The sequence below is a fragment of the Bidens hawaiensis genome, unplaced genomic scaffold (assembly GCF_021521415.1).
Source record: "Bidens hawaiensis isolate Kalapana, Puna unplaced genomic scaffold, B.hawaiensis_p1.1 tig00029024_1, whole genome shotgun sequence".
Classification (NCBI taxonomy): Eukaryota; Viridiplantae; Streptophyta; class Magnoliopsida; order Asterales; family Asteraceae; genus Bidens; species Bidens hawaiensis.
In genome coordinates, this window is record NW_027494781.1 from 142,405 (window position 1) to 157,177 (window position 14,773).

Sequence of the window (14,773 nt, forward strand, 5' to 3'; positions counted from 1 at the left end):
ATCCAAATGATGCCAATACATCGAATGCATTGAAAACCACACTATTTTTGTTGTTTATTTTATAACAATTGCATTCGTATTGTGGTTTTCTGATATATAACTGATAAGTTTATATTATAGGGAAAGGGCCTAAATTTTGTCTCGTACGAGGCCTAAATTTTTTTTTTATCTTTCTCGGAGACGGGCCTGTTTTTTATGGTTCTAACTCTATACACGATTTAGGATGTGATGGTGGTTCTTGATGATTGTTTCTTTGTGTTTGGATATGTTGATTCATGATTCATCAAACAAACTATTTTATTCTATAAATCTATTTCAATTTTGATCAAGGCCTTTCACAACTTTGTTTTTTAGTTCGATTATACATTTATAAATACGAGGTTACAAATTTAAACTACTTTTTCAATAAAGGATGTCTTAGCCATCTTTTAATATACGCAAGAGAAAGAAAAACGATATAAGAAATATAATCATTCAAAAAACAAAATAATGTTCAACGTTTAATGTCAATTAACTATGTCATGATCGAACTATCGAAGCAATATGTCTTGAGTCAGTTTTGATGGTGTTTAAATGGTTTTAAATCAAAATTTTGTCTAGTAGTCTCCGATGGTAACATAACTATTAAAAAGTACAAAGAAAAGGTAGCAACATTAAAAAACTTGACTCTCAATTATTGGTTTTTGTGAGGTTATCATATATGATCACCGCATTAAAATATAAATCGCATTCTTTCTTCTTTTTCCAAATAGATTTGTCTTTACAATATTTGTAGAAACACAGACGTATTAGTTTTCATGATATTCTATATAATTTGCATAAAAAACTTATACTTCACACAAAACTTTTTTAGGTGAACGTGGCTCTCATCTAAGTTAAATAGGAAATCTATTAAAACTACGTAGAAGTCTAGGTTTTGATGGGCTTTGTATCTAACTAAGATGTCCAAAAGTTTTTTAGTCACTTTATTGTTTTATAAAATCTAAATGGGACACTTTCTATGATATACAAGACAAACTAAGAAAAAACAAGCCAGCACCTCTTGGTATGAAAAATAATAATAGACTAGGCATTCTGTCATACGAAGATGAATCATAATTAGCAATAGCATCAACAAAATTAGGTAGCTTTTATTGGAATTAGTCAAGTTCGTGTGTTACATGTTCCCTTGAGAGCATCTCCACCGATATGTTTGTGAAGGTTTTTGTTGACTTGGAATGGTGCAAACAAAGTTTACAGATGAAGACAAACGTTTGTGAAGGTTTTTGTTTGTATTCTCAAACGTCTGAAAGTTGGGTTTGTAGTGGCCCCACCATAACCACTACACACAAATCATATCTATAGTATTATTATTACTACTACATATAAAACATATAAGAAGGACAAAATGATAATTTAACCCCACCGTAAATTTATGATTTCCGGTGACCGTAACAACGCCTTCAGTTTCAATTGTCCCCTTCAACTCCCGTCCATCTCCTCTTCTCTTTCACTTGCAATCAATTCTTGAATCCATACGTCGCTTACCCTTCCTAGCCATCCTATAATTGAAATACAAACCTCCTCCTGATCATCAAGTCCATCACATCGACATTAAACAGGTTGTGTAGTTAAGTAATAGATTTAGTGCGTGCATGAGTTTGCCGTTCAAAAGTATACTTGTAGACAATAATATTGTAGAATGACAAGCAAATAACATCTTTATCTAATCTCATAACCATACACATGCATACGAGAATAAACTGAGCTTCAAAACAAAAACGTTTATTCATCTAAATAATCCGCGCTTACACAATCTCATCAAAACCGATGTTCGGAAAATCGTTTTACTTGTATATGTTGAAAAGAACCGGCTTGCAAATGTGTTAACAAAATGCAGGATAAAATGTGGACGACGCCTTAAAAGCAACAGTGTCGTCTATTACCTTAACCGAATCAAGTTTTGTTTTAGACTCGTTAAAGTCGGTATTGCACCCCCAAACCCTAACCGCAAGCCTTCGACATTTTGGAGACGATTTCCTCAAATAAGTGTTGTACCAGTTTGTAATTTCACTCTTTTCAAGACTTTTAACTTCTTCTGCTTCTTTTGCAGATAAGTCAAACACATACCTGCATGTAATTGTGGTTTTTAGAAGCTGTACAAAGTATAGGCTGCAGCTTGATATTTTGTTTTCTTAACGGGTCAAATAAAACATTGCTTAAAATATCAGGACAAGCGAGTCAAAAGTTGCCAAGATGTATTATTAGAACTTTAAAACATAAAATCTCATATTATTTTTATCATGACAATTAGGTTATTAGTGAAATAACAAAAAAAAACTGTAAATCATATCTGGCACATGAACCATTTATACAAAAGTTAAAATTGTTGACAGGTTAAACGGTTTCTCATATGTGCTTCTTATTAATGGATCAAATTGGGTTATGTCTTTTTTCTCTAACGGGTCAATAAAGAAACTTCTAAAAAGAAAACGGGTCAAACGGTTCGAAAGTTGCCCAGGTGTACTTCTAATGCCATACAAAATCCTATATTAACTTATATTATTCGAAACAATTAGGTTACTAGTGAAACAAATAAAATGCTAATAAAAGTAAAGATTGTTGGACAGCCCAACATAATATATGGCTTTCTTATAAATGGGTCGATTTTTGGTTTATGTTCTCTCGCTAATGAGTCAAATAAGAAAAAAAACTCTTCTACATAGGTAACAGGTCAAACACGTCGAAAGTTGTCAGGTATAATTTTAATGTATTAAAACCTACTATATTATTTTATTTAAAACAATCAGGTTATTAGTGAATAACTAAAAAAATGGACGCATATCTGCTACACAAATTATTTGTATACAAATATCAAGTCATTAGCCTGGATTAAGAAACTATTATATGAAATGCAGAAAAACTAACCTCTGGTCTGTGATTTGTCCCCAATATCTGTTAGATTCATAAGTGAGTGATGGATCTTTCTCTAGAAGCTTTGCAATTAACCCGCTTTTAAAATTCTGAAAAGACTCGTCATCAAGTTCACTCTGCAAAACCAGCAAACAAAACATGACAATTAATAACCCTGGCTTCTGCATCAAGTCTCATTAATGCAGGTTGATTAATTGAAGTAGCTAATAGCTATCTTGGCCCATTAAACAAAAAACGATTCGGTTTTGGTTATTGTATATCTCTAACGGGTCAAATGGGTTAGGCTAAAAAACTTTATTGAGTTAACAGGCCAAATGGGTTAAACGAGTTAGAAGTCATCCCAACTCCTCAATCCCTTTACTAAAGAAACTGTATTATTTGCTAAATAATAAAGTTTGGCACATTATTAATTTCAGATATTCACAAAAGCTGGATAAACAGAACTTTAAACTCAGAAATATAGTTAAAAGAGTGTGCTTACCAGCAAACTGTCCATTTCATTAATAAATTTATCAATTCTCCCTTGAAGATACACGGGACTATATTCAGAAGATTGCACGCGGAAACAGAATCCCAGTATCCGATAAGTTACCCGAGGGCTACAGTCAACAACATAACCAAGCTGCTCCTTTGTCCTACATCACATAAGAAATGGTTAGCCATACGGGCGGGTTGGGTAATGGGTTAAGTCGGATTGGGTCAAAACACTTTTTGTAAGCCATTTTTATTTTCTAATAACCAACTAGTCAACAATATATATTAGATAAATTATGTATATCTTTGGGAATTTGGACCTGGTTGGTGTTTTCAAACTATTTCTCTTTTCATTTAAGATAATTTTTATGTTTTACCATTATGATGTATTACATATAAAACATAGCCCGATAAGTAAATGGGTCAACAATGACATCTTTTCTGTAAATCATAAACCTTAAACCCAAAACTTAAAGTATAAACGAGCCAAACCGCTCGTGACTCGAGATTGGCTCGCTAAAATATCAAATTGAGCAGAGCTTAAACAAGCTCGAGCCGAAAAATAAGCTTGTTTAAGAAACGAGATCTAGCCCAAAACGCACTTATTGAACTAGAGCTGTCTCGCGAGCCTAAACGATCTTCATATATCCTACTAATTAATATCTATAATATATATAACGAAGACATAAAAATCCTACGTGTCGCGATGTGGTCGCTCCCCTTTTTTTTGGAGTCACCAGATTTGCTTGATTTTTAAATGGAGGCTTCTCATGCATTTGACCCGAATTCATGGGTATGAGTCTTACCAAGCCCACTAAATGGAGGTATATTCATTAAACGGGTTATAACATCTCATCAAATTAAAAATTATTCTCACCAAATTATTGATGTAAAAATCCTATAAAATAGGATATAATAAAAGTTAATATCTTATTTATTTTAAAAAAGATATATATATTATTTAAATTAAAAAACCAATTTGATAGTAAAAAAAGTAAACGGGTCTTGAGTCTCATCAAACCATAAGTATATTATTAACTTTCTTAAATATTATTTATAATTAAAAAACCAATTTTATAGTAAAAAAATAAACGGGTCTTGGGTCTCATAAAAAACATATAGCTTTTAAACCGGGTTATAACATCTCATTTATTTGTGAAATAATTTATCATCAAACCATAAGTATATTATTAACTTTCATACAATAAAAAAATATAAATTCAAAAAATAAATAAATATTAGAACAAACAATATAAAACAACCCCCGTAATACGGGGGATAAAAACTAGTATAAAATATATATCTATACAATAACTATTATTAAATATAAAAAATACGATAAAAATAAGTGCATGACATATTATGCCATATATAAAAATTCTAATTAAAATAAATATAAAAAAATGTGAATGTATATAAATTAAGTAATAAATACTTCAAGCTCAAGCTTGAAAAGGTGCGCAAAAGCGGAACTCCAGCCTAGTCAAGCTTGGGCTCGGCTTGGCTCGTTGCCTCATTTACACCCCTAACTGAACCCAATCAGGCACCCACTATGCTACAATACTCGTATAAGTGGAATTTTAAGCTTACAGTACCTAAGTTGATTGAAAAGTGGTTCTTCAACAATTTCATCTAAAAGATCAACCAGTGCTTTTGCTTTGGGTAAGTTTGAACCAACTTCCGGTTCAATCTGGTAATAAAGCTGAGACATAAATAAAAAAAAGTCAGGATCATCCAAATGACACCATGTCATTAATATTCGTGATGGCAGTTTCAATGAAGAAAAAAACATCAAGATTAATTTAAGTAAAAATTAAATTACCTCAACCACCGAGTTTGTGTCAAGCTTATTCTTTACTGTGACGTCTCTAACTAGGTCAGCACCAGAAGGAAGACATAAAATGCTATCTTTATGTCTCATATCCAATGGAAGTGGTTTTACAGAGAAATATTTTTTGAATATGTTTGATACGTTTTTAGCTTCATCTTCAAGCAGATTTCCGTGACAAAGCCCCTCAATATACAACTGCACTAGGAAGATGTATAAAAGCTGAGAATGGTTGGCAGAATACATAGCAGCTTTATCACAAATTTCATTTTTAGAACCAAAAAAATACCAAATTAAGTCCAACAAAATCACTAGTAGACTTTCAGAGACAATATATTGTCATAGCTTGGTCATTTTAGGTTATGATTTATCTCTAATATGTCAAATTCAAATTTAAATCAAACAGGTAAAATGGGCCAGATTTAGGTTTAAAAAAACGAGCCAAATGGGCCAAATAAGCCCAACAAGTCAAAAGTTACCTAGAGTACTGTATTTTAGGCACCTGATATCTAAAGAGAATAGTACTTTCTGGAATCATATATGTTTAGCAAGTGTAATTATGGACCTGAGATAATAGTTGGGGAATAAAAGCCTTTAAATCTGCTATAGAGAGATTATTAAGCATTCCAAGCTTCTCATCAACATCCCAAAAACTCTGACAAAGAATTTGTAGCCTCAAATAACTGGAATGATTTAATGGCTTCATATTTGCATTTCTTAGATTCCTTTCCATATCCTCTTTAATTACCTGTCAAAATCCCCAACAGCGAGTCAGTCAACAAAAAAAATTACAACCATAAATTACATTTCAAACCAAAAAAAATAAAAAACAATACATTATCAACCTTCAACAAGAACACATCACACGAGAAGGAACAAAAATACATTATAAAATATAAGCTTTCAAGCCATTTAAATTTATCAAATAAAAATCTTAATTGTACATACCACAAAGCGGTCATCGGCTGGCACAAATGATTTGGCAGTTTCCAAAATTTTGGAAAGAAGAACGGGAAGCTTATCATTAAAACCGTAAACTTTTAGTTCCAGCTTATAACCAATGAGTGATATAGAAGTGTCCAACTTGGCCACACTTGCCTGCACACAACAAAAACAGGTTATTATACATAACCATCAAGTTCAAATTACAAAAAAGATATATATAGAAAGAAAGCATATTTATTAGAGTGACATACAAAATAACAAAGCTTAAAAATGACTAACAAAAATAGACTACAAAATGAGAGGCACAATAACTACTTGCCTGATATACAATATCATTTAACTTGTCCTTTAGTAGGTTAAGAAATAGCTCAGTCAACAGGACATTCTTTAAACCACTATAGGCACCATTTAATGTAACACGAAAATAAGTATTAGCACGTGGAGATCGAAACGTTGTGTCGAGTTTGTACCAAAACTTCATCAAAGACTCATCAAGTATACATTTTGGTGGGGATGCACCCACAGAATCAAATGATAGTTTATTTGCACGAATGGAAAAATCTTGCGGAATGAATTCATTCCTTGCTGGAAGATGCAATGACGCGTCTATTTCTGGAGGATTTCTCCATAACTCTAAAAGGGATGGAGAAATGTTTTCTTCTGTATATTGTGATCCAAACCACGGCTCATGTTTGACATCTGGAATAACAAATGAAACTTAAAAGATAATATATAATCTAAGAAAATCAAAACATGTCAAACGAAGTACTTATAGGTTATACCACCATCATTGTCTGATAACCAAGCCTGTAAATGAACCAAATGTTCAGTAAACAGTTCGTAAACCACCAGGCGGGAACTTCGTTCATTTAGCAAGCAAACGAACATGAACACATTGTTTTGTTCTTTGATTACACAAACAAACATGAACCCATGTACCGTTCGCTTATGCCCATTCATTATGTTTGTTCATTTACGTTCGTTTGTATCCATTTATTTACATTCGTTTGTTCACTTCGTTAATTCAAATCTATCTATTATTAAAATAAATTTAAAATCAATTAGCATTTCATATTTGAAAACCTATATCATATATCTCTGTTATCTCTGTTTACTTTTTAAGTGTTGGAATTAATGATTATAGTACTTTAGAGTTTAAACTTCAATTTGGTAATACATTTACTTACTATTCGGTTTATGTCCATGTGTGTTTGTTTATGTTAATGTTAGATAGATAATATATTGTTGGAATAGGTTAATAAGATAAGAAAGCAAAGTATGTCATATGTGCACAAGATATCTGCAGATAGTCTAGCAAGTTGTAGTAGAATAGTTTAAAGTTTAAACAACTTCCTGTCCTATATATATTGTGTATTGTAAAGAGATATATGAAGTGAATGAACAAGATGTAGTTTTATAATCTCTTCGCAAACCAGTGAGGTTTTCACCCTCCTGGTCTCGTCTACTCTCCCCTGCTCATCATCTGTTAATTAGTTGTAATACAAACCTTTGTTCATGTAATTCAAATGGTTTCTTACAGATCATTTGTGCCCATTTATGTTCAAGAACTGTTCGTTTAAAATATCAACAAACATGATCATCACAAACACACCCTTTTTTTAGCAAACGAACATGAACTATAAAATATGTTCATTTAAGTGTTTGTTTTTGTTCGATTAAAGTTAAAAGAACGAACACGAACAAGCCCTGTTCATGTTCGTTCGGTTAGTTTACAAGTATACAAGGAAACTAGCAATTTAAAAAAGGCACATGATAGCGAATACCTTGTGATTTATTCATGGACTTTGATAATATATCAGTTCGCATGTTGTCTGGTATAAAGAAAGACAAAACATGTTTGATCATTTCTTCATCCCACTCCTTATATGCATAATCCCCATAAATAGTGTGCTCCGGTGGATATATTAGCAGATTTGCTGGAATATTAATAAATCTCCTATTAAATATATGATTTCAAACAAATAGCAAATATATTCTTTTAAAGTAAGCAAGCAAGAAAAGTATATAGAAAGATAACTAAACGGAATAAATACCAGAAAGTTCTGCAGCATACTCATCTTGAGGTTGCTCCTCTGCAAATGTGAAATCCATATTTGCTATGTCTTGAAGTTCTCTGTAAATCCATTCTTGTGGACCAACTTGTCGCAGTAATTTAAAGTATTGATAAACAAAACCAATAATCTCATAGATCTGCAATAAATATATCTCCAATTTCAATAAAAAATGATTCCTTGGAAACATGAAATGCTGTTCAAGGGCCATATGATAATTTGTTGTGAAATACAGAGTACAGACTAAAACATGAATGTAACCACGTTGAGGCTAATGATGTAATAAGGATAAGAATATTTGATTTAAATTGCTCATGTATATAAGAAGTATTGTTTAGCCAAATTCTCTCATTCATTTGAGAAATCTGTAAAGTTTATAATTTCATCTAGAGAGAGAAAGTAGACATGTTTTAGATAGAGAGAAAGAAACTGTGAAGCAGACATCAAACTGACGAAAGAAAGATATAAATCTGCATATTGGTTCAGTTGCGGTTTTTCATCAACCGAAAGCCATACCGAACCTATTGGTACCGAACCAAACTGCAACAACCAATTTGAAGAAATTTATAAGAAACTAATAAATCGTGTAGCCCAAAGATTTTAGGTCCAAGTGTGTAGCATTCAATTAACCCTTAATTAACAAAAACAATTAGGCCCAAAGTTTCAGGCCCAAATTCATTATTTTGGGCAATTTTTTAGGCCCAAAAATCTTAAGCACAGATGGTGAAACCGAAAAAAACAAACTGAGCCCATTATAGATGAAAACTAATAATGAAAACAAGTAATGTACGGCTGTAACAACATGATGAAACAATAATAAACTATACTTTAAGGTAACTGTATGGTCTTATTACCTTTCCCAATCCAGAGTCAGTGAGATGTATAGACATTGCAAAAACATATGCTACCGAAGACCGTTGCATTCCATCATCACCAACACCAGCTGATATAGAAGAGGCCCACCCTTTAGTTTTTAAAAAGAAAAGCAAGCTTCCTCTGCCCTCTGTACAAATAGGTTTGCTCTAAGTGAATTTACTAAAATATCCCTAAAACCCCAATGTGCTATACACATTTATCTTGATATGAAAACAAAAATATCCCTAAAACCCCAATGTGCTATAAACATATTATCTTGATATAAAAACAAAATGAAAAAAACACATTACCATGCCCTATGAGATGTGCCAAGTAGTCTTCTGCTTTCTTTAAATAAGATTTCCTAAGACATGGCAATGTCCATGACAGATCAAGAATATGGACATCTTTAACAGCCTCTAAACGGTAAATTTTTCCTGCATTCCAAACGGGAAGCCCAGGTTTGACTTCTGACTTTGATGCATTGCTGGTTTTGACTTTGCTAAATAGTTCAAGAACCCAACTTTGAAGCACATCAAGACTTTCTGCAGCACAGAAAATAATTTCAAAATTGAAAGTTGTTTCAGAAAATGACAGGAAAACAGTTAATGCAACTTGTTCATTCAGCTTTGTAACAAATCTCATAGATTGGTGTCATGCACAATTCATATAGAATAATTGAAATGATTTCTCCAATATTAACACAATTTGAGATGAAAAAATCTACAACATCAATAGATAGAATGCAATTCATCAGATAAAACAAACTACATTGCCATACCCATAAACCTATAATTCAGCAAAACATGCTAAAAAAATAAGATTAATCTATAGTGATTCTTTTTGTTTGTATGTATATGGTACTTACCTCCCCCAATGACGACTAACTTCAACAATCCACCATGGTAAAACTCATTGTATAATTTAAAGATTTGGTCTCGTAAGTTGATTCCGTTCTCCATTGCATCGACAAGGCTTTTCTTGTTCCCTTTAACACAACAAAACAGAAAAGATAAATACAAATAATATACATATTCAATGAACATGGCAAGTATATAGCAAAGCCACCGCAATTTGAGAAAATAAAATGAGGTCGCACAATAAGATGAAAAGAAAAGGACTTATTCAAGTTTACCCCAGAAAAATTGATTAAAGGCATGACCCGGTGCTGCTGTATGGCATTGTAACTGTTGAAGTCGACAAGCATCATTTTGCAGAGCCTGATTAAATTCTGCAGTTTTTTTGTATAATTATGGTTAAGAGTTATCAGTAGGTAGCATACTTCGCTTTCCTATTTCATGATTACTTAAAAATGGGAACCATTAAAATTAAATGATATGTACAAACCAGAATCTACAGCCAGTACTTCTCGATCCATTGCTTCGGCCTTCACTAGTGGTGAGATAAAGAACTGTGAAAATCTGAGAAATTGACAAAAAAAATGGCTTAGTATGTTACATACTTAAATAAGAAAAATAACATGTAAATATAGATGAAAAATGTTTATCAGGCTATTAGCTCGGTTTATGTATCTAAAAAAGCTTAATAGCTACTTCCTGATTCCTACTGAAGACATAAAACATCTCATAACGAATGCATCAACAAAGTATGTGGTGCTATCCTGATGCCAAACAACATCGTACCAGTGCATGTGGTTTCATTTGTCTTTTTGAAATAGGTCAAACAGTAAAGCATACAATGAAGTTTATTATACCTTCTTAAACCTTTTTGTCCTAAACATTCCACCAGGTTATTTAAACTCTATATCAACAAAAGGATACAATTTAAATATTGAAGAGAAAATGGCACTTAATATTGAATAGAAATTGCATCAAGTATCTAAGAAGGCTTAATAAGTTACAAAATGGCACTTAATATTGAATAGAAATTGTACAGTTTTTATCATCAATCTAACATTATATTTATATTGTATGTATGAAATCAACCACAGGCAGGCATGGGACAATGAGTCAATGACCATACCTTCTCAAAGCACCCTGGAGATATTCTGGCTTAACTTCAAAATGGTAGCAAGTATGCTCCACTTCTGTGTAGGCATTTGATGAACCCCCATGCTTTGACAAATAGCTGTCATACTGGCACACAAGAGAGTCAAACAAGTAACGAATATGTATCTTCATAAGTCATATACAGTTACCAATGAAATAGTAGAAAGCGAGAAAAACCTCATTTTCATCTGGAAATTCAGCACTCCCCATGAAAAGCATGTGTTCTGCAATGGAAACATGTAATAAGTACCATCATTGTACAAAACAAGCCAAAGTATTATCCTCATATCTTGTGAAATTGCACGCTAATGCATTAAACAGAAGTTGTCCTAAGCATGCATCTATGTGTTAGTTCATAATGAAGATTAAATGATTAAATGAATGTAGCATTTTTTGAAAAATCTTTGTATAATTCTGATTAACCGAACGAACTATTTTGAGTAAATTAATACAGAAAAAAAAAGTCAAAGCAACCCACTATTAACCACTTAGATATAATGAATCCATAATACATGAGATACAGATATAAGAGCGAGGAACAAACCAAGAAAATGTGCAAGCCCCTGTGCCTCTAATGGATCACAAAAGCTGCCCATCCCTACACACATTGCTGCTGCTGCCTGCAAAACAACAACAATAACGGTATCTATAATTTGAATCCGAATCAAGTAATTAGCTCCACAACCATTAGCTAATTTTCAAATGCTCTCATTAAAACGCTATATATACCACTGGCTACAAAAAACAAAAATGGAACTATTTTCAATCCCTGCAATACACATTGTAACAGTGTCTAAAAGTTTAATCCGAAACAAGTAATTAGCTCCACAACCACTAGTTAATTTTCAAATACTATCATTATAACCCCAGATAACCTAAAAATATATATCACTGGCTACAAAACACAAACAAAACTATTTTCAATCCTTGCAATACACATTGTAGAAGTGACGATAAGTCTAATCCGAATCAAGTAATTAGCTCCACAGCCACCGGTTAACTTTCAAATACTACCATTATAACCCTATATAACCTAAAAATATATATCACTAGCTACAAATCACAAACAAAACTATTTTCAATCCCTGCAATACACATTGAAGCAGTGTCGATAGGTCGAATCCAAATCAAGTAATTATCTCCACAACCACTAGTTAACTTTCAAATACTATCATTATAACCCTAGATAACCTAAAAGGCTAAAATATATATAACACTAGCTACAAATCACAAATCAAACTACTTTTAAATTTTTAATCACAACACACATTGCTGCAGCTGCCTTCAAATTTCAAAATAACAAGAATAAGAGTGTCAGTGCCTATTAACATTAAATTTAAATCAAGTAATTAGCTCCACATACATTGACTAACTTCAAAATATTCTCATTATAATGCTAGCTGACCTAAAACATATATCACCAGCTACAAATCACATATCCAACTACTTTTAATCACTGCACACATTGATGCTGCTGCTTGTGAAACAACAACAATAACAGCGTCTATAAATCTAATCCAAATCAAGTAATTAGCTCCACACCACAGCCATTAGCTATTTTTCAAATACTATCAATATAATGCTACATAGCCTAAAATATACATATATATATCACTAGCTACAAATCACAAATCAAACTATTATTATATTATTATTCACATCAATACAAAACCTGTAACATAGTAAATGAAGCAAAACAATGCAGTGTATATTTATCTCTCAGATTCAATTAAATAGCTGAATAATAATTAATTATTATTTATTAAACCTTCTTAGTCTGAGGCGCATTGCTCTTAGATGATTCTCCATCTTCACCTTCACCTTCATCATCGTCTTCTTCTTCATCCTCTCCACTCTCTTCATCCTCTTCATCGTCTTCGTCATCTTCGTCTTCATCGTCGTCGTCTTCGCTCATATTAATATTATTATCAGGTCCGTTACGTTCTGGCGATCCGTCGGCGTAAATATCAGGATCGTGTACGAGCAGAGCACACAGGCCGTTATGTAGGGTTATGTAACGGTATAACCGTCTGTCGTTAGGTGACTTGATGACGATATCGTCGGATGAGAACTCACAGACGCCGACCGCCATTGATGGATTGGAACTGCAGCGGCTTACGATATGTTGCGTGTGCGATGGTTTTAGCTTTTAGCTTACCTTAGCTTAAAACGTGCCCTACTAGATGTATACTTTGGTCTCCGTTCGGGCTAAAAACGTCATTCTTATGTGTTATGTTATTGTTAAGTACACGCACGGTTTTTTTTCCATGTTTTATACGAAGTGGTTGAAGTTGTCGTCACAAAGACGTGGTGACCGTTTTATGTCGAAGGCGTGATGTTGTGGGTAGGGGCGGGGTCGTTATCGATGGTTTTTGGGCGTTGACGCAGCCTTTACTGGTCGGGCCAATCCCGATTTGTGAAAACAAGTATTAATATTATCACTTTATATGTTGAAATATACAAATGCAATTATTGGATTTGGTAACCACAATTACAGGATAATATGCCTAAGAGTCTAACAAGATGATGTTGAGATTAACCCTTTAATTCCTAGTGTACAAATAATAGAGTGTAGGACTATTTATTTTTTCGATTGTCAGATGGTGTTGCGACATGTCTTTTTATTAGATGTTAATATTGTGCCTTAAATGTTTGGCAAGATATATTTGAGACACCACATACTCGCACATGGCATTCATTTTTTATTATAGTCCCCTGGTTACAGGGCTATGGTACTCTAAGATCATGTGTAGTCAAAATTAGGAACACCCGGGCATTTTGCAAAAAGTGGATGTAGTGGGAAAATGCTCCCAAAACGTCTCTCTCTTCTCCCCCCTCGCTCTACCTCTCTCTCACACGATCCTCGAAGTTCGTGCATTCCTAGCGTTGTGTACAAAACGCTTTGCCAAAATGCCAACCCAAAACACGCGGGGGAGGGGGGGGGTCTCCCAGCATTTTGGAGCCACAACGCCACAACTTAGTGCCACCACAATGTGTCACTATGAGATTGGGTGTCACGGGTCCCGCTCATTGGTTCGGCCATGTATAGCATGAGTTTACTTTTGAAATGACTTTGTAATATTCAAATGGTCCACTAATTGTTGTATTAAGCAAGTTCTGTGTAGGTTTGGATCCATTTGGGAATTACCTCATCTCTTTACTTTACGACAAAAGGTAATGACTTTTAATAAAAACATAATCAAATAGAATAACATTAACAAATAAACAAAGTTAGTTTGACACATACATACATACATAGAATTTCCACTTATGACAATAAATAAATATATAATTGGCAGCGTGTTAGGTGAAATGTAGTTAAAGTTACAGAAGCGTAAGACCTATGCTTGAATCCCCATGGTTGGGTACGAACCCTCTTTTTTTACAACTTTTTTATTTGTCAATTTCAGTCCTATAAATTTAACGAAATACCTCATAAACTTGAATTAAGTGTTTAATAAGAATAATAGTTGACTTTTATTTTTAAATAAACTAGTAATAATTAATTAAATAAGATTTACCATAATGAACCGATGCCGATCAAATTTCCAACACGTTTCTGCCGCAACACACAGGTTTCATATCATCTAGCACCAAGTTAAAAGCATAAACACCTATATATGCACCCATATATTGGGTGTTTGAGCCATCTCCAACAATACAACTATTGTTCATGT

The 14,773-nt window shown here is 33.1% G+C and overlaps 1 protein-coding gene across 1 annotated transcript; it reads right to left on the reverse strand.

Moving 5' to 3' along the window:
- Window positions 1–1,743: 1,743 nt before the first annotated feature.
- Window positions 1,744–13,190, reverse strand: LOC143578111 (nardilysin-like). Its single transcript, XM_077061772.1, has 19 exons — window positions 12,865–13,190; window positions 11,641–11,716; window positions 11,274–11,320; window positions 11,071–11,183; window positions 10,435–10,508; window positions 10,223–10,318; window positions 9,956–10,075; window positions 9,399–9,632; window positions 9,087–9,235; window positions 8,215–8,371; window positions 7,945–8,097; window positions 6,480–6,859; window positions 6,164–6,313; window positions 5,781–5,963; window positions 5,210–5,413; window positions 4,983–5,089; window positions 3,395–3,548; window positions 2,908–3,029; window positions 1,744–2,109 (listed from the first exon to the last, which is right to left on the reverse strand). Exons 1-19 carry the CDS (start codon window positions 13,186–13,188, stop codon window positions 1,866–1,868), a joined length of 3,087 nt encoding a protein of 1,028 aa, XP_076917887.1. The 5' UTR covers window positions 13,189–13,190; the 3' UTR covers window positions 1,744–1,865.
- Between the last annotated feature and the right edge of the window lie 1,583 nt (window positions 13,191–14,773).

What these genes read in the sequence shown, in the direction of transcription:
- LOC143578111 (XM_077061772.1), bottom strand. Translation starts at nt 13,188, where the DNA reads ATGGCGGTCGGCGTCTGTGAGTTCTCATCCGACGATATCGTCATCAAG. An exon ending in ACACAAACTCGGTGGTTGAG is followed by an intron (nt 5,090 to 5,209) that starts GTAATTTAATTT and finishes TTTATGTCTCAG; the next exon opens with CTTTATTACCAGATTGAACC. An exon ending in ATGAAATGGACAGTTTGCTG is followed by an intron (nt 3,030 to 3,394) that starts GTAAGCACACTC and finishes CTGGTTTTGCAG; the next exon opens with AGTGAACTTGATGACGAGTC.